Raw genomic sequence first — 23,840 nt, forward strand, 5'->3', positions numbered from 1 at the left:
GGGGAGAGATAAGGGAGTTCTCATCTGTTGGTTTCTCTGAGTTCAGCAAAATTAAAGACAAGATATTCTCCTGGGAGAGAGAACAAAGTGCAAGGAGTTGAAAGTCAATAGAAAATAGCAAACATTAGCAATAAATGCAGTAGGCAATAGAAAAAAGAATTGACCAAAGACTCACAGCAGCAACCTATGCAACTGTAGGTTTTGCTTTCCAGAGTAGCGCTTGGCAACCTGGAAACACACACACACACACACACACACACACACACACACACACACACACACACTCTACCATTGGCTTTCATCAATTTTGAATTTCCTGCCTGGATAATGGGCAAAGAAGCTGAAGACAGGATTCAGAAAAACTATTCTGTAAAAGCTCAGGCAGTAAATACTTCAGACTTCGCAGGCTGCATGGTCTGAGCTACTGCTCCTCAGACAGTACGTAAGTGAATGAGTGGAGCTGTGTTAGTTATAAAAATAGGTGACAAGCTAGCTTTACTCACCATTTTCACCAACACCAGTTTAAAAGAAGGAAGTGAAAATACAAAAAGGGACTGATACCAGAGGTATCTACAGGCTAGAACTTTGAAGTGTTGAAGAACTGGTGCCTTCCAAAGAGAACTGAAATTTTTTTATGGCATGAATAAACTAGAACACCTTAGAATAACACAGTCTATAAAACAAACCTTTGAGCCTATTTCACAAACATCAATAGGATCATTATCTCCACAGCAGTCTGTGTTCTTATCTTTTTGATGGGGATCTTCCCAAGTCTAAAAAAAAATGGAGGGGGACAGAAATATAAGTTAATATTCACTATAATGTATTTTCATCTTTCCACACAATCATGAAATTTTATAAGTAGCCATAATCCATGGGAAAATATTCTCAGAAATCACATATGGTCAATTCTAACATGCCAGTACATCTTTAAGCATAATAATAATGGAAGCATATTTATAGTATTTCCTCCCATCTCTCCTTTTGTATAATTTCATCTGAAAGTAGGTGGCATTTCCAAGGATACTCTTCTGCTGAATTTAGTCAGTGTCTCAATTCATGGTCACACTAAGAGCTCCCGGGGGGATGTTCCCACCGTCAATGCCCTTGTTTCCGCCGACTGCCTAGCTGCTGCTTCCACCACTCACTGCTTCCTTTGACAAGGTAACAGCACTGGACCTGCCTTTCTGGGTTTGAAAATAAACTGCCTATTCTTTAAATGGCTTCTACTAAAAGAAACTTGTTTTTCCTTCATAAACTAAAGAACAACATAATGACTACCAAAGAAAATAAAGATCTATTTTTGTCTCATATCATTCCACTTAAAAAATCCTCTACCATTTCCATCAAATCTCAAGACTTTGACAAAAACATGAAGATGTCAACTCTTTAGTTTAATGAAAAGATTATACCCTGTTGGCTACAAAATATAAGTAGAGGCACTTTTATAAAGGAATAGGTAGTATAACAGAAATTTGTTATCCAGCTAAAATATCCCCTAGATACTGTCCTTCCCAAAAGCTTCATAATTACCGGATACTAAATGGAACTGCAGACATTTCCTAAAATTATTTACCTCAGATTTATGTTTTGCAGAAATAAGATTTGCAGAGACTGTATCATCTCAAGATTGTCATCTAGGATTTCAGATTATCTAAGCTTGGTTCCTCTAATTTTATATAAATAATTAAAGACAGACTCTTATTTATAGCTAAACTCTTGATAAAGTCCAATACAGGGTGGAGCAAAAGTAGGTTTACAGCTGTGAGTAAAGAAAACAGTTTATTCTTGTATTACTATTTATTAATTATTGCATTGTCTTCCATAAGAACAATTGTAAACCTACTTACTTTTGCCTCACCCTGTATTTTCCTTCTAGTCCTAATTATGGCATATTCAGGAATAAAATGATCCACTCAAACCAACCCTCCTCAAAAAAAGCCAGTAAACCAAATCTAATATTTCATTACCCCAAATACTAATAAAATATAAGAAGAATGAACATAATTGTTAATTTTATATACTGGTTCTAGGTGAGAGACACTTTCTAAGTGATATATAAACAGTTATATACACACTCACTTATGAACAATGTACCATTAAGCTCATTTTACAGATAAGTAAACTAAAACAGTTTATCTTGCCCAAGCTCACAGTTTCTGAATGGTGGCAAAGGGATCAGAACTATACTACTAACCATTATGTCATAATGACCAAATTTTGATAACAATAGCAATTGAATGGCAATTATTTTCAGATATAACCTTATTCTCTTTCATGGTCTCTTCTTTTAGATATTTTCTCTTACTCTCAGAATCCACTCAGTATATTTTCCTTTGGAGGTTGTCTTCTTTCCTACTGTTCTCCTTACTGCTTCTTGGTTTCTAATACCTATCATCAGGCATCCATTCACGTGGTAAATATTTACCGAGTGCCAAATATTTAATGGGCCAAGTGTTAGGAACAGAGATAAAGAAGACATAGTCAATACCATGAAGAATGTCATGTTAATAAATGGTAATGCTATAAAATTAATCTTAACGTGTTAGAGAAAGCAAGGTGAGATTGAGGTATAACTGGAATCAGAAAACCTAGAAGCAGAATCCAAAAATATCTGAGAAGTTCCTCCTTCCTAAAGCAAGTAGACGTATATATTGTTACAACATCTCTTGCAAACAATTTAGGAATACCTAGTAAAGTAAAATAGGTGTATAACTCAGAATTTAGCAATCTGATGCACAGGTATAGACTTAGGAGTATATACCTGTATGTACTATGTATATAGAAAAATTTTAGAATGGAACTAAGAAAAGCATTAAAAAATTTAAAATAACCTATCAATAGGAATATAAATAATGTTAAAAATCATACAAAGGATGACTATGAAGCTATAAAAACAAATAAATCAGTGCTCACAGATTACTGATCAAGCCTAAAATAAATCTTACTCATTCTCATGCAGGTGTTTAAGAACATTACCTTACAATCTATAAATATTAACCAATATGCTTGTAATCACTGTGCTCTGTTTCTTAGGTCTCTTTAAAACACCAGTCACCTGTACAGAGATGTCCATAGGTGCTTCTTGAAAACTACTTCATGATTAATCAGAATTCCTGTTACTAAGTCAAAGGAAGTAAGATCCCCACAGTTACTAACAGCTAATATAAGTTAGCAACACTGCCATCATCACTGAGATATGACTGAGAATTTATTCTGGGGGCTAAACACTTGGCTTTGATCACCTCATTCAATATTCACAATAACCTTGCAGGAGAGGGGTAGGGTAGGTGGTCTGATAGGGTAGGGGTAGGGGTAGGTGGTAGGGTAGGTGACCAGACCAAGGAAGATTTAGTCACTGGTCCAAGATTATAAAGCTACTAAGTGGTACTAAATGATACTTGGGGTCAAGGAATCAAATTTATAATAAAGTTCAAAATAATTAACACAGTAATATTACGTTAACACTGAAGAAATCTTGAACTTAGTGATTCTAAATGCTTTAACAGTATCTAGATAGGTCTTCTAAATATTCACTTAGAAAGATTGGGGGAAAACAAAGATGATTTTTGCCTGGGCCAACCTAGGCCAAACTCAAATTCTGAGGAAGATATTATTGCCACTGTATGAGAAGTTATTAAGGTCTATCTAGACAGCTTAAAGTCTGAAACAATGATGGTGCACTGATGAATCATGAGCTAAGTGGAGAGATAGCTACTTCAACAGTACTCTGCTTCCTAAATGTTCTTGCAAGCATGGTTGGCTTGGTAACTGCTCTGAACAAATTCATGCTGTTACAAGAGAAATCCTAAGAGAAGAGCAAAAAGCCACACAAATGAAACATCAAATGCATCTCACATAATGCATTCATTAATTTATTCACTCCACAAATATTTATTGATTACCTACTCTGTGCCAGGGAACAAAACAGAATCCTTGCGCTTGTGAAGTCTACATTCTAGCTGGAAGAATTAACAATAAACATAAATAACTAAACCATATAGCATGTTAGAAATTGGTCGGTGTTATGGAAAAATTTGTAAAATAAAGGCTAGAAGTCAGAATGGGAATAAAAGAAACAGGGTTAAAATTGCAAAGGATGTTCAGAGCAGACATCATGAAGACCGAGACTCCTGAGCTAACATGTGAGGAAGAGGCCATGTGCACACCTGAGAAAGAGGGTCCTTGCTTGAGGACAGAGCGAACATGCAGGGCTGGAGTGTCAGAGGAATCGTGAGAAGTCAGAGATGGGAGCGAAAATATGAATGCGACCAGGGGCTGGCTCCCATTTTAACAGGCTCCCTTGGTCATAATGTAGACAATGAAGCAAATCATCCTTTCCCATAAACAACTGGCCTAATTTCTACTTTTTATAAACATTAATCAATGTAGACATTTTTGGTAAATAACTTCTATGCAGTTGGTAGTGTATTTATGTGCTAAAAATAACCCATACACATTCACACACACACACACACACACACACACACACTCTCTCTCTCTCTCTCTCTCTCTCTCTCTCTCTCTCTCCAAGATTGGTTTGGGTTTAAAAAGATAGTAAAGATCGGCCTGACCTGTGGTGGCGCAGTGGATAAAGCGTCAACCTGGAAATGCTGAGGTCGCCGGTTCAAAACCCTGGGCTTGCCTGGTCAAGGCACATATGGGAGTTGATGCTTCCAGCTCCTCCCCCCTGTCTCTCTCTCCTCTCTGTCTCTCTCTCCTCTCTGTCTCTCTCTCTCCCTCTCTCTCCTCTCTAAAATGAATAAATAAATAAATAAATAAATAAAAAGATAGTAAAGATCTCCGGTTAAAAAAAGCAGAGTTTGGTTTTGCTTGTTTATTTCTTTTGAGTATTATATTCCACATAAGTAAAATCATAGTTTTTGTCCTTTTCCATATGAGGTATTTCATTTTAAGATGTTGCAAATGGCAATATTTCATTTTTTGTGGCTAGTATGCAACTGTGTGTGTATATGCATGCATGTGTATGTGTGTGTGTGTTATATAAACATATGACTTTTATCCATTTGTCCATCAATGCACACTTAGGTACCTTCTGTATCTTGGCTACTGTAAATAACATTGCAAAGAACACTGGGGCATAGGTATCTTTTCAAATAAGTATTTTTATATTCTTGAGATAAATACCCAAAGGAGGAATGACTGGATCATAAAGGCAGTTTTAGTCTTAACTTTTTAAGGATCCTCTATAATGTTTTCTATAGTGGCTGTACCAATTTATACTCCAACCAACAGTGTATGAAAGTTCCCTTTTCTCCATACCCTCTCCAGCATTTTTTTCTTGTCATTTTGATAATAGCCATTCTAAACAGGGATGATACCTCCTTGTAATTACCAGATGGAAAGAGAGGTAGATAAAGCGTAAAATGAGTAAAAGAGGTCAAATACAAGATAAAAGATGAAAACTAGACTTTCAGCAGTTAGCACACTATAGTGCACAGAGATACTGAATTATAATGTTGCACATCTAAAACTTTTATTATGTTGTTAACCAATGTACTTCAATAAAAAATAAAAGCACCTGTTAAAAAAAAGGGGGGGGGGGAGAAAGAGAATATAGGTCTATTTCCTCTTCCCACTTCCATTCCAGCCACACTGGCTTCCTTTCTGTTTCTCAAACTAGGCCTACTTCTACCCCAGGACCTTTATACTTGCAATTTCTTGCTGAATTTCCCTAGCTGTCCACACTACTTGTTTCCTCACTTCCTTTAATTCTTCACTCAAATAGCTCCTTCTCACTGAGGCCTTCTCTCTACCTTAACTGCAACAATCCCTAGCCCCATTTCCTACTTATTTTTCTCCAACACACCACCATCTGATGTAGTATATATTTTACTAATTATTCTTTTGTTTGTCTTTTCCCAGGGTAAAAGTCTCAGGGAATTTTTGTCACTTTTAACACTAATTTACCTCCATTACTTACAACATTGCCTGGCAAATATCAGGCACTCAGAAACTATGCACTGAATGAATGAACAGCTCTGAGAAGACTTGGTGTGGAAATGACAGGGGAAATGAGAAACTGAAGTCATAGTGGTGGAATGGGAGTGAGGAAGGACAGAGATTGCAAAAGGAGGCTGGAGAAGCAAATGAGATTGAAGAAGCCAAAATGCTAAATGTGAGAGGCTAGATTATCCAGGGTTGAGAATGTTAAGAATGTTCTAGTTTATCCTTTTAGCAATAGGAAACCATTGAAAAGTTCTCATATAAGCAAACATTAGCAAATTTGTCTCTAAAATGTCATTTTGGCCTGACCAGGCGGTGGCGCAGTGGATAGAGCATCGGACTGGAATGTGGGGGACCCAGGTTCGGGACCCCGAGGTTGCCGGTTTGAGCGTGGGCTCATCTAGCTTGAGCAAAAAGCTCGCCAGCTTGGACCCAAGGTCACTGGCTCGAGCAAGGGGTTGCTCGGTCTGCTGAAGGCCTGTGGTCAAGGCACATATGGGGGAGCAATTAATGAACAACTAAGGTGTCGCAACGAAAAATAATGATTGATGCTTCTCATCTCTCTCCGTTCCTGTCTGTCTGTCCCTCTCTCTGACTCTCTCTCTGTCCCTGTAAAAAAAAATAAATGTCATTTTGGATGCTGTGTAAAGTGTGAAATTTTGGTAGGCAACAGTGAATAGGGTGCATTAAGAGACTGCTGCAGTCCAATTTTGTTGTAATTTAAATAGGAACTGCTGTACCTAACGGACTGATAAGAACATCTTGAAACTTCAAACATATACATAAAAATACTAACATTCATCAGGACTTTAAATAGATAAATTACAAAAGCTCAGAATTAGTAGATGAGTTAGTAGCAACTATTATGCATCTACTGCAACCACTGGTTTAGCTGTCAGTCACCCCCATGAGGCTATCAACCTCTTTAGAGAAAAGAGTGTATAATAATACATATGTAAAAGTACCAATAGTAACAATAATGTGATCACTACCCATTATGCACTATTCTAAGATGAATCTACAATAGCTCATTTAACTTCAACACAACCATGGGCGGTAGGTACTGTATCATCTCTATTTCACAAAGAAAGACAAGGTTACATTACTAGTAAGTAGCCGTCTGACTCAAAACCCATATTCTTATCACTTATTATACAGACAGTATCCCTTAAGCTTAAGAAATTTTTTCTTTACCCTTTTCCTATGTCAAACAGAATGCCTACTTAAACACCTGGGGTACAGAAAACCTGTCTCCATGGCTTCAGCAGACATTCTCATTCTTAGCAGGTCATTTTTAAAGTTCCTATTTAAAATGAATGCATCCATGTGGGTGGTCTAACTGCGTCAAAGACAGTCTGAGGCTTTTGAAAACAATTTTCTTTTTCTTTTCCTGTGAATGTTTATTCTACATGGGCAGCTGCATTTCTAAGTTGGATAAAGCAAGACCCCTTTTCTCAGATATTCCCCCAAAAGCATCTTGGAACTTCATGCAAAATGTTAAAATTAATAAATATACAAAAATTAAATATCCAGATAGATGAATGGTCTAATGGCTTTTATAAACATAAAGGCAGATGCTTCTCTATGTCCATAAAATTTAGACTTTCGATTCTGCATATTCTGAATTTTACTCACTAAATAATCTGGAAATAGTTACCACTTCCCAGAAATGAGAAACATAAGAAGAAAGCAAAAAGAGGTGGCCCTGGCTGGGTAGCTTAGTTGTTCAGAGCATCATCCCAATATGCCAACGTTGCAAGTTCAATCCCCAGTCAGGGCATGTACAAGAATCAACCAATAAGTGCATACGTGGGACAACTAATCAATGCTTCTCCCTCTCTTCCCACTTTCTCTCTCTCTAAAATCAATCAATTAATCAATTAAATTAAAGAAAAAAATAAAAGAAGGGGGCAAAAAAGAAGGAAGAGCAAACAGCGTTAATGTCTAAAAGGAGAGCTGCTTTACTATTATTTAGTTCCTGCTCTCACTGCTCCCACTGAAAAAATTATAAATTCAGAAGAGTTAACAATTAAGTCACCTAACTCAATTATGAGTTCTGAAAAAAGTTAATAATTTTAAAAATTCATCTGTTAAAGTTTAAAAAATAAATCTCAGGCTACCATATATGAGTATATAAAAGCATTACTTGTCATATTCAAAAAAATGACTGCAGATAAAGCAGATAAAACATTTTCCACCAACTCTTAATAGCCAAGCCCATAAAAAGAAATGTTTTCAGAATGCCAAGTATGTGTTCTATATGCCTACGTCCAAGAACTAGAGTATGGATATAAATATAGTTTGAAAACAATTTATTGATACAGTAAAACTCCACATTAAAAAATTTTAAATTTACAAATCTCTCAAACTGACATGTCCTCAGAATCAATTTAAATTCAAGTAGTTCATAGGATTTACAAGGCAATTTTTTCAGAAGGCAGGAAAGTTTTACCATTATAACAAAAATGTTACCTGAGGGAGGGCACCGTAATTCCATATATAACCCTTGTGAGGAAAGATATTCGCCACATAGCGTAGCTTGCCATTCTTTGCGTCTTGTTTAATGGGATTTAATGGCTCCTCCGTGGCAATCTAAGCAGATCATGGGCAAAAGTGGGGAGGAGGATGAGAAATGATTAATGCTATGTCTAAATACTATTTTTAAGATCTGCTATTATCAGACTAAATAGTCATATTCCAACTTACTGATCAAAGCTACTTTAAAATAAATTAAGCCAGCTCTTATTTCTCATTTAGATTACTATGTAAGAAAAAGCATTTGGAAAGGAAATACCAGATCTCATATTTAGCACTCTATTATTATGTACTCATTATTTCTAACACAAATAATAAAATGATTCAAATGGCAAGAGGATAAAGATCAACTTGCTTTTGGTACTAATCTCGGGCTTTTTACCATTAATCTTATAATAAAGTTAACTAAAAAATTTTCACCAAGTGATTTCATTTCCAGGTTACCTTTCTATCAAACATATCCAAACTTCTGTGCAAAAAGAAAATTTAAAAAAAAAATCTATCCTATAAACAAAAATAAATGAAGCCATGTTTGAATAAACCTTCTTAAATTAGGTAGAATTTCACAGATTCTTAATCCTATTCCTAAAGTAGAAAATAGCCAGAATGATGACACATTATAGTTGAAACAAGACCAATTTTTTCCTATTAAAATATTAACAAAAAATACTTCCAGTGCCTGGTGAAATTACTGATCATTCTTTCAAACAGAAATTTTAAAAAATATACATGTGCATAATATTTAATTTAAATACTTAAAATAATACTTGCCATCACATCCAAAATTGTAGAAGGCTTCAGTAACTAAACAAACTAAATGCCAAGAATTAATTCAGTCCAAACAAACTATAAGAGATCTTACCTAACTAAAGATGGAACAATAAAATTCTGAAAACCAAAAGGGAAGTTCTTGATAGGTTCATGTCTCATGGAAAAGACTTTTTTTAAAAAAGCCACCCAGGCCAGCAGCAGAGGCTCTTAGCACTCATAACTCAAGGCTGGCCAGGAAAATGCTTTCATTCCCAACACAACAAAACCTAAAGGAGGATTAAGTCCTTAGAAACTGAAATTGCCATGAGCTCCAAATAAATTTCAGTTTATCTATCAACAAAATACATCTCAGAATCTATTTAAGTAAACCTTGAATATATGTCATTTTCAAAGACAAAGGAGTCAAGGAAAATTAAATAGGTGTGCAACAAACTACAGAGGAAAAATGGAAAAACATTCTCTTTAAAGTACCGTATTTTTTGCTCCATAAGACACACCTAGGGTTTTAAGGAGGAAAATAAAAAAAGTATTCTGAATCAAATGGTGTGTTAAAATATTTAATAAAATACCATATTTTTCACTCCATAAGATGCACGGGCATTTCCCCCTCCACTTTTGGGGGAAAAAGTGAGTATTATGGAGCAAAAAATACGGTATAAATTCAGCTCTGAATAACATTTTGCTTTTTTAAATTAAATTCAAAGTTTATGAGAATGTTTTCAATTACTTTCATCATAAACAAGTCTGTAACCATCCCAAATTCAAAACATTATGGCAAACAACTTGAAACAACTTTTTATATCAAAATACTCATTTCCAGTTGATATTAACAGAATATATCCATACCTCCATTTTAGCATTTGTCCACCGAGGTACTTCGACAATCATATTAAACAAATTCTGCAGTTAAAAAAAAAGAGAAAATTAAAAAAATTTTTTTTTACCTATGCTTTATTTTTTCACTTGCCTCCTGTAAAAGAATGCTAAATGTTTAGAGTCTGCATCCTATGTCTGCCTATGCCTAGAGAACTTGTCTAAAACACAGAATTTAAGCCATTATGGCACTTGACCACTACTGCACAATGTTAAAAGTTGCCACATTTCTGGAACTACCTTTGCAGTAAGTGACAGAACTAGAATGGAGTCAGGAAACTTGTTTCGTTTTTTATTTTCAACATAAAACAGGAGAGACGGAGTCCACTTTGTAAGCTGAATGTCTCACTTTTCCAATCTGTAAAGTACATGTGACTACTGTCCTACTTACCACACAAGGCTGTTATAAAGAGCAATCATATTATTTAAATGAAAATACACAGCAAAATTATAAAGTAATTATTTTGAAAATTATAAAGCAAAATTTAAATCCAAATTATGATCATAAGGTAAAATTATGGATATCGGTATAGGAAGTTATAAATCTTACAAAGAGTTAGGCATATCTTTCTATATTGTGATTTCTGGTTCCCTAAACTTACAAAAGGACCACTACTTCTTTTTTTAAAATTTTTAATTTATTTTATTTTAGTAAGAGGAGCAGAGGCAGAGAGACACTCCCCCATGTGCCCACACTGGGATCCACCCGGCAAGCCCACTGAGGGGGATGCTCTGCTGGTCTGGGGCTATTGCTCTGTTGCTCAGCAATGGAGCCATTTTTTTAGCACCTGAGGCAGAGGCCATGGAGCCATCTTCAGCCATCTGGGGCCAACTCTCTCAAACAAATTGAGCTATGGCTGCAGGAGGGGAGAGAAAGAAAGAGAAAAGGAGGAGGGAGAGGAGTAGAGAAGCAGATGGTTGCTTCTCCTGTGGGTCCTGACCAGGAATCAAACCCAGAACAACAACCACATGCTGGGTCAACGTTCTACCACTGGGCAAACCAGCCAGAGCCAGGACCATTGCTTCTTAATATCATTCCTGAACTTTGCAGAGTGCTTAAAACAAAAGGGACTCTGGGTCAATGGTGAGTGAAAATAATTTCCTATAGTAATTAGGAATGTTAAGTGTATAATTTTCCACAGTTTTGGACTTACAAAGAGAAAGTCTTTTACAGAACGCTATAAATGTAATTTGAGATCTTTATTGATTTTATAGAGAGAGGAGAGAGAGGGAAGAGAAGCAAGAAGTATCAACTTAATAGTTGCTTCACTTTGGTTGTTCATTGATTGCTGTTGAATGACACTTGACTAGGCAAGCCCAGGGTTTCAAAACAGCAACCTCAGTGTCCTAGGCTCTATCCACTGCACCACCACAGGCTAGGAGAGAGAGAAAGTCTTAGGTTAAAATTGATTTGCTTGCCCCCTTTTTACTCTTATTAATATAGTACTTATTTTTCTTCCTTCTGTCAAACCCTGAGCCAAGCACTTTCCCTAGGTTGCCTGGGGAGGTATAAGAAAAGAAACATACAGGGCAGAGAAGTCATGGGGGGAAAGGATGGAGGGGGAGACTGCTCCTTCACACAGTGAAGAGGATGAGAAAGGCCACTGCATGCTATCTTGATATCAGTAACTAACAACTCACCATGGCAAAGTAATGGTTTAGAACAGTGCTATCCCAAGTAAGGTCATAGACCAGGGCTAATCTGCAAGCTGACTGCTATTGCTTCATTTAGAAACATTTATAGCAATTTGACGGAGTAATTTTTATGTCTGCTGAACCTAGTAATATCAACTGGGAATATGAATTACACTTTTCTAATAATTCACTTTGATTGTATCTTTTTAAATTATCAGTTCACAATAGAAATAAACCAAAAAAATCTAGTAGTCCACCAGAGATCAATTGAGAAGTAATGATTAAATATACCTATTTTCAATCATGCCACACATGAAAATCACCTTGAAATTAAACTAATTACAAAGAAAAAAAAGGATTCCTAGAGCCCCACCTCCCACATATTTTTTAATTCAATTTCTTTTTGTGGGGGTGGTGTAGAGGGGGAGCCAGGGTACTGTTCATTTTTTAAAGCTCTACAAGCAATTTGAATATGAAGCCAGAGTTGAGAACCTCTGGTTTAAAGCAATAGTAAAACATATCTGGGGCTTTCTTAGTGAAACATGAATACTATTAATTCCAAAAAAAATGTCATTTACAGAATTAAATATAGGTATAAATTGAGCCACGAAAAGTACTGATTCTTTTTTAAAATTTTCTAGAAAACATCAAAGTTTATAGTGACAAAACCACATACTCTTAATGAGCTAAAGAACATAGCTGAGAATGAATTCTCAACAACTGCTCCTGAGGAGCATGTCTCGTACCTATCCTAGCAACCTTGTACACAGTCCTGCTGTCATGTTTCATTTCCTATGCTCTTTCATGAGGTACCCCAGCACCTGTTTAAATATGTCTGAAGTAGCTGTTCAAAATAAATGGCAGATGTTCACATAATTTATTCATCCCTGAAAGCCTGGCTCTAAGAGAACAAATGCATGCAGATGCATACTCAGAGGTGACAGAGGAGACCAAGAAGCTAGTGACAATCATTTTACACAATGACACCTGCCAAAACCACTCAGCCACTTGAATTAGGCCAAAAGAATGATAGATGAGGTCTGAAGTTTTAGCATGCAAACCACACTCACCGCCATCATTTTTTGTTGATCACTAAGAATGTATTACTGGATTTCTTTTCTTCTCCTCAGCTAAAATGAGCATGACCTGTGATTTTTTAAAGCTCATGTTACTTGGGTTATCCTACCATTAGTGGTAATTATAAAGCAATAATGGTCTGCTGAAATTTATCAGACAATCGCAAAGATACAAGAGGGTGCATGCAATTCAGAAAACTGAGTTTGAGCCAGGAACATTTACTTCTCCTTCAATTCTTTTCTTTCTCTCTATTTTTGCCTCCTATTTTTATTGTAGAAATCAGAAAGAAAAACTAATAAGATATGAAAAAGCAATCAAGAAGGGTAAAGATGGCAGCAGAGTAGGTGGACGCATAGGCGCCCAGCTCTCACCACCAAACTGGAATACATATCAATTTAGGAAAAATCAGCATGAAAAACCAGCTCTGGACTACAAGAACAGCTCTCAAAAACCAAGGAGTAAAGAAGAAGCCACAACAAACCTGGTATAGAGTGCCTGAATCTCCCCTGCTTACAGGAACAGAGGGGGGGGTGAGGCTGAGAGCCCAGAAGGGATCTCACTCCAGAGAAAAGAGCAGAAAATACTGCTCACAGCCACTTGCCTGGCGACCAGGGAGCAAGGTGTGTTGAAAAGACCAGCTTATCTCCCAAATGGAAAGGAAAGAGAGGGAAAGACCGTGAGGGGCTAAGGAATGCAGGAGACAATCTAAAAAAAGCTGACTCATCCATGCTGGAGGCGGCCACAGCTGGGGGAGGCACTGATCCTTCCCCATAAAACAGTACTAAATTGCTTCTGGATCAGAGATCTCCAGACATCTCTCCAGCTTCAATCAGCGCAACAAGACACAGCTGAAAACAAGAAGTGGGGAGGAGGGGCAGTACCTCAGGTCTCCATGGAGATCTGAGATACACTTCCCCCTACTGAAGCTGAGAAAACACCCTGCCCGCAGAGAGATTAGTTAGTGGAAGAGGCCTTCAGAGTCTCAGGATACAGTTTCAAGGAAGCCCCTTGCTGAGATCGGTAAACAAGACTATCACCTGTTAAGAAAACAAACAAATCAAGACTTCAAAGCTGCCCAAATCCAAAAGTGGATTACAAATAATAGCTGATACCAACCCAAGAAGACCTAGAAATAACACAACTGAAAACTAGAGGCAGACAACACCAAGCCTAGACTCAACCAGCTCTATAAGCAAAACACCCAAACACAGACATAATGAGAAGACAAAAAAGTGCAATCCAAATGAAACCACAAGAGACACCTTCAGGAGATGAACTGAGTGATATGGAAATAATCAAACTTCCAGATGCGGAGTTCAAAATAATGATTGTAAGGATGCTTAGGGATCTTAGAACAACAATGGATGGTCATTATGAACACCTAAATAAAGAAATAACAAGTATAAAAAGAATCAGACAGAGATGACAAATACAATATCAGAAATAAAGACCACAATGGAAAGAATTAAAAACAGGATAGATAGAGCTGAGGATCGAATCAGCGAGTTGGAGGACAACTGGAATGAAGGCATGAAAGCAGAGAAGAAAAAAGAAAAGAGACTCAAAAAGTCTGAGGAAATTCTTAGAGAGCTCTGTGACAACATGAAGAGAAATAACATCCGCATCATAGGGGTTCCTGAAGAAGAAGAAAAAGAACAAGGGATAGAGACTTTGTTCAATCATATCATAGCTGAAAACTTCCCTAAATTAATGCAAGAGAAACTCTAACAAGTTCAAGAAGCACAGAGGACTCCATTAAAGAGAAACCCAAAGAAACCTACACCAAGACACATCATAATTAAAATACCAAAGCTAAGTGATAAAGAGAAAATATTAAAGGCTGGAAGAGAAAAAATAGCTATCACCTACAAAGGAGCCCCCATAAAGATGACATCCGACTTCTCAACAGAAACACTTGAGGCCAGAAAGAATGGCAAGAAATATTGAAAGTAATGCCGAACAAGAACCTACAACCAAGACTACTTTATCCAGCAAGGCTATCATTTAAAGTTGAAGGAGAAATAAAAAGCTTCCCAGACAAAAAACAACTCAAGGAATTCATTACAACCAAACGAATGCTGCAGGAAATGTTAAGGGGCCTGTTGTAAACAGATCAAAGTGGGAAAAAGTATAGCAAAAAAGGAATACAGCTTTAAAGAATAAAATGGCAATAAACAATTACATATCAATAATAACTTTAAATGTAAATGGATTAAATGACCCAAACAAAAGACATAGGGTAGCTGCGTGGATAAGAAAACAGGACCCGTACATATGCTGTCTACAAGAGACACACCTTAGAACAAAAGATACACATAGATTGAAGGTAAAAGGATGGAAAAAAACATTTCATACAAATGGAAATGAAAAAAAAGCTGGAGTATCAATACTTATATCAGACAAATTGGACTTTAAAACAAAGGATATAGTAAGAGATAAAGAAGGCCACTACATAATGATAAAGGGAGTAATCCAACAGGAAGATACAACTATTACAAATATCTATGCACCTAATATAGGAGCACCTAAATATATAAAGCAGACTTTGATGGATTTAAAGGGCGAAATCAACAGCAATACTATAATAGTAGGGGATTTCAATACCCCACTAACATCACTAGATAGATCCTCAAGAAAGAAAATTAACAAAGAAACAGCAGACTTAAAGGACACACTAGATCAACTCAATTTAATAGACATCTTCAGAACCTTTCATCCTAAAGCAGCAGAATATACATTCTTTTCAAGTGCTCATGGTACATTCTCTAGGATAGACCACATGTTAGGGCACAAAAGTGGTCTCAACAAATTTAAGAAGATTGAAATCATATCAAGCACTTTCTTCGATCACAACGGCATGGAACTAGAAATGAACCACAACAGAAAAGCTCAAAAATTCTCAAACACATGGAAACTAAATAGCAGGTTGTTAAATAACGAATGGATTAAGAATGAGATCAAAGAAGAAATAAAAAAATTCCTAGAAACGAATGACAATGAGCATACAACAACTCAAAATTTATGGGACACAGCAAAAACAGTACTGAGAGGGAAGTTCATAGCACTACAGGCACATTTTAAAAAGCTAGAAAAAGCTCAAATAAACAACTTAACCCTACATCTAAAAGAACCAGAAAAAGAACAGCAAGTAAAGCCCAAATGTAGTAGAAGGATGGAAATAATAAAGATCAGAGCAGAAATAATTGACATAGAGGCTAAAGGAACAATATAGAGGAACAATGAAACTAGGAGCTGGTTCTTTGAAAAGGTAAACAAGATTGATGAACCTTTAACTAGACTCAACAAGAAAAAGAGAGTGAGGACTCAAATAAATAAAATTAGAAATGAGAGTGGAGAAATAACAACTGACACAACAGAAATACATAATATTGTAAGAAAATACTATGAAGAACTGTATGCCAAAAAACTAGACAACCTAGATGAAATGGACAAATTCTTTGAAATATACAATCTTCCAAAAATCAATCTGGAAGAATCAGAAAACCTAAACAGACTGATTACACCAAATGAGATCAAAACAGTTATTCAAAAAACTCCCAAGAAAGAAAAGTCCAGGACCTGATGGCTTCACAACTGAATTCTACCAAATATTCAAAGAGGAACTAACTCCTATCCTTCTCAAACTATTTCAAAAAATTTAAGAGGAAGGAAGACTTCAAAGCTCCTTTTATGAGGCGAGCATAATTCTGATTCCAAAACGAGGCAAAGACAACACAAAGAAAGAAAATTATAGGCCAATATCTCTGATGAATAGAGATGCTAAAACCCTCAACAAAATATTAGCAAACCGGATCCAACAATATATGGAAAAAATCATACACCATGATCAAGTGGGATTTATTCTCGGAGGCAAGGCTGGTACAACATTCGTAAATCAATCAATGTGATTCATCACATAAACAAAAAGAAGGAGAAAAAACATATGATAATTTCAATAGATGCAGAAAAAGCATTTGATAAAATCCAGCACCCATTCATGATCAAAACTCTCAGCAAAGTGGGAATACAGGGAACATACCTCAACATGATAAAAAGCCATCTATAAGAAACCCACAGCCAACATCATACCCAATGGGCAAAAATTAAAAGCAATACCCTTAAGATCAGGAACAAGGCAGGGGTGCCCCCTTTCACCACTCTTATTTAACATAGTCCTGGAAGTCCTAGCCACAGCAATCAGACAAGAAGAAGAAATAAAGGGCATTCAAGTTGGAAAAGAAGAAGTAAAACTATCATTATTTGCAGATGATATGATATTGTATATAGAAAACCCTAAAGTCTCAGTCAAAAAGCTACTGGAACTGATAAATGAATTCAGCAAAGTGGCAGGATATAAAATCAATACTCAGAAATCAGAGGCATTTTTATACGCCAACAATGAACTGTCAGAAAGAGAAATTAAGGAAACAATCCCCTTCACAATTACAAGCAAAAAAATAAAGTACCTAGTAGTAAACTTAACCAAGGAGACTAAAGACTTGTACTCGGAAAATTACAAAGCATTGATAAATGATATCAAGGAAGATACAAACAAGTGGAAGCATATACCGTGCTCATGGTTAGGAAGAATAAACATCATTAAAATGTCTATATTACCCAAAGCAATCTATAAATTCAATGCAATACCAATTAAAATACCAATGACATACTTCAAAGATATAGATCATATATTCCAAAAATTTATATGGAACCAAAAAAGAATACGAATAGCCTCAGCAATCTTAAAAAAGAAGAATAAAGTGGGAGGTATCACACTTCCTGGTATCAAGCTATACTACAAGGCCATTGTACTCAAAACAGCCTGGTACTGGCATAAGAACAGGCATATAGATCAATGGAACACAACAGAGAACCCAGAAATAAACCCACAGTTCTATGGACAACTGATATTTGACAAAGGAGGTAAGGAAATACAATGGAGTAAAGACAGCCTCTTTAACAAATTGGACAGCTACCTGCAAAAAAATGAAACTAGATCACCAGCTTACACCACTCACAAAAATAAACTCAAAATGGATAAAAGACTTAAATGCAGGCCATGAAACCATAAGCATCTTGGAAGAAAACATAGGCAGTAAGCTCTCAGACATCTCTCGGAGCAATATATTTGCTGATTTATCTCCACAGGGAAGTGAAATAAAAGACAGGATAAACAAATGGGACTATATCAAACTAAAAAGCTTTTGCACAGCTAAAGACAACAAGAACAGAATAAAAAGACAAACTACACAATGGGAGAACATATTTGACAATACGTCTGATAAGGGGTTAATAACCAAAATTTATAAAGAACTTATAAATCTCAACACCAGGAAGACAATCCAATCAAAAATGGGGAAAAGAAATGAATAGACACTTCTCCAAAGAGGACATACAGATGGCCAATAGGCATATAAAAAAATGCTCAACATCACTAATCATTAGAGAAATGCTAAGTAAAACCACAATGAGATATCACCTCACACCAGCCAGAATGGCACTCATCAACAAAACAACACAGAATAATTGCTGGCGAGGATGTGGAGAAAAGGGAACCTTCCTGCACTGCTGGTGGGAATGCAAACTGGTGCAGCCACTGTGGAAAACAGTATGGAGAATCCTCAAAAAACTGAAAATCAAACTGCCTTTTGACTCAGCCATCCCACTTTTAGGAATATACCCCAAGAACACCATAGAATGGCTCCAAAAGGAGAAATGCACCCCCATGTTTGTGGCAGCATTGTTCACAATAGCGAAGATCTGGAAACAGCCCAAGTGTCCATCAGAGGACGAGTGGATTAAAAAGCTTTGGTACATATATACTATGGAATACTACTCAGCCATAAGAAATGATCACATAGGATCATGTACAATAACATGGATGGACCTTGATAACATTATACAGAGTGAAATAAGTAAATCAGAAAAAACTAAGAACTATATGAATCCATACATAGATGGGACATAAAAATGAGACTCAGAGACATAAACAAGAATGTGATAGCAACAGGGGTGGGGAGGTGGGGGGAAGGGGGATGGGATGAGGAAGGAGGGGGGAGGGGAGGGGCACAAAGAAAACCAGATAGAAGGTGACAGAAGACAATTTCTTTGGGGGAGGGGTATACAGCACAATCAAATGTCAAAATAATCTGGAGATGTTTTCTCTCAACATATGTACCCTGATTTATCAATGTCACTGCATTAAATTTAATAATAATAAAAAAAGAAAAAGCAGTCAGTACATTTTATATACTTGGGGAGAAAACTGGGAGGAAATCAAGCTTCTTTCCTTTCACTAAGTTAAAATATCAAATAAACTTTGGATTTGACACTAAAAGCAAAGGCAAAAAAGCAGAAATAAACAATGAGATGTCGTCAAACTAAAATACTTCTTCCCTGGCCAAGTAGCATTGGTCGGCATATCATCCTGATATGCCAAGATTGCAGGTTCGATCCTGGGTCAGAGCACATTACACAAATCACCAATGAATGAATGAGTGCAGCAACAAATCCACGTTTCTCTTTCTCTTTCTTTCCTCCCTCTCCCACTCTAAAAGTCAATAAAAACAAAACAAAACACTTCTGCACAGCAAAAGAACAATTAACAAAATAAAAAGAAAACCTGTAGAATGCAAGAAGATATTTGAAAATCATAAATCTGACAGGAAGCTAATGTCCAAAGTACATTAAAAACTCATACAACATAATTGCAATAAATAAATAAATAAATAAGCAAATAATCCTGATTAACAAATAGAGTGAGGAACTGAATAGATAGTTTTCTAAATAGACATACAGATGGACAAAAGGTACATGAAAAGGTGCTCCTCATCACTCCTCATCAGAGAAATACAAATCAAAACCACAATGAGATCGTTCTGCTCTGTCACAATGGCTATTATCAAAAAAACAAGAAATAAGTATTGGCAAGGATGTAGTGAAAAGGGAACCCTCCTGCACTGCTGATGGGAATGTAAACTGGTGCAGCCACTGTGGAAAACAGTATGGACGTTCCTCAAAAGATTACATTTCTGGGTATATATCCAAAGGGGAAAGAAAGACAGAATATTGAAAAGCTATGTGCACTCCCATGCTCACTGAAGCATTATTCACAACAGTCAATATATGGACACAACCTAAGTGTCCACCAGTGGATGAGTGGCTAAAGAAGATATGGTATATAACACAATGGAATCTTAATCAGAAGAAAGAAGGAAATCCTGCCATTTGCAACAACATGGATGGACCTTTAGGGCACTGTGCTCACTGAAATGAGCCAGACAGAGAAAAACAAATATTGCATGGTCTCACTTATAAGTGGAATCTTTAAAGGAAAAAGGGGAGGGGAGGGGGGCAGGGAGGGGAGGGGAGGGGAGGGGAAAAGGAAGGAAACCAAACTCATAGAAACAAAGAGTAGAAGAGTGCTTGCCAGGCAGTGGAGGATAGGAAAAATGGAAGAGAATTTTAAAAAATCAAAAACGCAAGGCACACAGTCTCTGGCATATAAACTAGGTTCTAAAAATTAAATTTTAAGTTAGCTGGATGAACTCAGAATAATACACACACTGAAACAACTGTTTTCAGGTTGACATACAAAGTCTCTAGGAACCTATCGAGTTTTGAGCCACTGAATGACTATCCATCCAATATCTCGGACAGCGGTTCTCAAACTTCAGTGGGATGTTTGAAACACTAATTTTAAACACACTGACTCACCAGTTTCCATCAAGCAGAGATTCTGATTTAGTAGATACAGAATAGGACCAGGAATCTCAAATTTTAACAAGTACCCTAAAGTAGTTCCATTATAGGTAGTTTAAGGACCATTTTCCAGTTTAAAAATACAAGGGTGGTAGGAATTAAACACACAGCTATGTCTGGAAGTAGCTGCAAAGGCTGTGGTCTTAAGATGGATGGAAATAAGGTTGGGAAGGGAAAAGAAGGCTGAGGAAGGTGTTAGAAAGCTGCCTGATATCAGCAAGATAAAAAGGCATTTATCAACAGCAAGAGACAGGATGACAGACATCAATCAAATGTTCTGGTCTTAAGTCAAGAAATATTAAACATTTGACAGTCACATGTTTGAAAGATATATTTAGAAGATATTTATTTTAGAATATAGTCAGAATAACTATATTTTCTTTATCTCCAAAAGACTGGTTCTTTGATTCTAAAACAGCCTTCAAAATATTTTTTCCTTTGCAATAAAGAGATGATAAACAGACCAATTTTCATAGAGTAGCTTTACTTTAGGCCATTGAGCATGATAAATAACTTGCTACTGGAATCTGGGTTCATTTCCTGATTCTCTCTGGTTTTTCACTTACAAAATGAAATGGCACCTAGAATGGTCTGATTAATAAACAAAAAGTAGGACAGAGGTTACCAGGAGCTGGGCAGAGGCAGGAATGGAGCTACTGTTTAATGTGCACAGGGTTTCAGTTTGGGAAGATGAAAAAGATCTAGAGATGGATAGTGGTGATGGTTGCACAACATGTAAAAGTACTTAACGTCACTACACTGTACACTTAAAAGAAGTGCGCAGTGAATACAATGGTAAATGTTACATATTTTCTACCACAAGAAAAAAACTGTGGAATGGTAATATCATCACAAGTGCCTTAAAATAATATCAGAAGAATAAAAATATCACAATGCACAGGAAAGTTGCAGGGGAAAATGTAGAAGCACTTTACAAATGCAAACTATCAGCAAGGTCTTTAACAGACAGTATGAGTGATTCACAAAAACAAAAACCTTTAGATATACCTCAGATTCATCATTCCGTGTTCTCTTTGTAGGAATGCCATTTTCCTATGAAAGAAAAGATGGTGTTTATGATTATAATATTTCATGAAAATACAGCTGTACCACAAAGCCATGGCTCCTGCATAAACGCCCCACTACAGAGGCTGTCCAGAATGCTGATGCCACTGAGGACCTACCAAAGGTCCAGGTCCCTTTTCCCTCAGTATCTACACTCCCAAGGGCATGAGCATCAGAGTGGTTCATAAAATTATCAGAAATTCTAAATCTCTTTCAAGTATATTTTCCTAGTTTTTATAAAATCAGCAAAGGCTTTGTTCAGTCTTTAAGGAAAAAAACTGGCAGTTTCCAGTGACTGCACTTAAAACAGTAATTTCATTACTGAAATGAAACTCCAGGGAGTGTGACTAACAAGCCATGAAAGTACCCGGCTGCACCTCCTGCCTGTGAATCCCACCAAGGTGTGATTCCTGTGCCTCCAGCATGCACTTCAAATTAAAATAGAGATTACGCTGGGCCGAAAGAAAAATTATGCCATTCAGAAATGCTCACATGTTACATGTAACTTTTATACACCAAAATGACTAATGAAGGAAACAAAACAGACGGAAAAGTGATTATCCCAAGTTTGTTATGAAATATTATTACTGTTTCTAAAATACCACTTCCCAAAGCACAAAGTGCCATAGTTATAACTAATTACAGCTGAGAGCAAGGAAAGCCTGTGTGTACCCATCTCCACATGCCCAGAATCCACTGGCATATCCTGTTACAGTATGCCTGTCCTACCCTCAATTTTGCCTAACCTTAAATTTTATATTCCCCCAAACCCTCTCCCTTAGTGGAATATTATGTCCACTAATTTCTACCTCATTCTCTCCTCCACACCCCACCCCTACCTTCCAAAATATTATATATTTTTGTTATAGGTACACAGATGTTGCCATGGTACATCCCCACATGAAGCAGCACCCCTCCGGTCACTCCTTTCATTACCTGTTCTAGTAGCGTAGCACAATACATCTGATTGATTTGTTTTCTTTTTTTCTATTTTAGAGAGAGAGAGAGGGAGAAAAAGAGAGAGAGAGAGAGAAAGAAAGAGGGGGCAGAAGTGGGAAGCCTTCCCATATGTGCTTTGACCAGGCAAGCCCAGGGTTTTGAACCAATGACCTCAGTGTTCCAGGTTGATGTTTTAGCCACTGCGCCAGCACAGGTCAGGAGACTTGTTTGTTTTCTGGCTGTCTATCTCCTCCATATCTATCTTATTCCCCACCGCAATCCTAGTGCCTGGAATACTGTCTGGCTCACAGTAGGCATGCAATTACTGAATGTTTAAATCAGCAATTTTAAAACTAGTGTGCGGCAAAAACCTTTAAAATATGCAATACCTGGCCTGACCAGGCAAGGACACAGTGGATAGAGCACCAGACTGGAATGGGGAGGACCCAGGTTCGAAACCCCGAGGTCACCAGCTTGAGCACGGGTTCATCTGGTTTGAGCAAAGCTCACCAGCTTGAGCCCAAGGTGGCTGGCTTGAGCAAGGGGTTCTTTGGTAGCCCCACAGTTAAGGCACATATGACAAAGCAATCAATGAACAACTAAGGAGCCACAATGAAAAATTGATGCTTCTCATCTCTCTCCCTTCCTGTCTGTCTGTATCTATCTGACCCTCTCTCTGACTGTCTATCTCTGGGGGGGGGGGGGGAATATATATATATATATATATATATATATATATATATATATATATATGCAATACCTAGCTATTTAGTCAGGGACACTGATCTCTTTTCCCTTAGATTGTCAAATAAAAAAATGACAACAGCCAACAAAACAATTACTGTCCAGTATAAATGCCCCATCTTGAACCATAAACAGGTCATATAATAGAATTGCATCTTATTGGTCACGTCACATAATAAAGTTGCTTCTGCTTGCTTAATTCTTGGTACTAGAAATCCTTATATACAAATATAGGCATCCAATTTTTCTTAAAAAGTCACGTTGGAGGAAAAAGTGTAGGTAATTACTATTACTATTTTGTTTTGTAAATCAATCAAAATTAAACCTATTTTTTTTTGTCAGATCGACAAATACACTTTTTGGTGTGCCGCAGAATATCAGTAATTAGTTTATGTGTGCCATGAGATCAAAAACATTGAAAATCACTGGATTAAATTAATGAATAAATGAGTAAGTGAATGCATGTACTTTTG

The 23,840-nt window shown here is 36.7% G+C and overlaps 1 protein-coding gene across 2 annotated transcripts in view; it reads right to left on the minus strand.

Moving 5' to 3' along the window:
* The window catches only part of PPA2 (inorganic pyrophosphatase 2), a 124,028-nt gene that overhangs the window by 59,335 nt on the left and 40,853 nt on the right, over positions 1-23,840 (minus strand). The window contains exons 3-6 of one of the 2 annotated variants that reach the window (XM_066384634.1): positions 21,628-21,672; positions 10,120-10,173; positions 8,440-8,559; positions 687-773 (exon numbers count right to left, since the gene is read on the minus strand). In XM_066384634.1, the coding sequence (XP_066240731.1) occupies positions 687-773; positions 8,440-8,559; positions 10,120-10,173; positions 21,628-21,672 (306 nt within the window). The remainder of the gene's footprint in view (positions 1-686; positions 774-8,439; positions 8,560-10,119; positions 10,174-21,627; positions 21,673-23,840) is intronic. The other variant, XM_066384635.1, reaches the window with a different exon arrangement.

This window comes from Saccopteryx leptura, chromosome 5, assembly GCF_036850995.1.
Source record: "Saccopteryx leptura isolate mSacLep1 chromosome 5, mSacLep1_pri_phased_curated, whole genome shotgun sequence".
Classification (NCBI taxonomy): domain Eukaryota; kingdom Metazoa; phylum Chordata; class Mammalia; order Chiroptera; family Emballonuridae; genus Saccopteryx; species Saccopteryx leptura.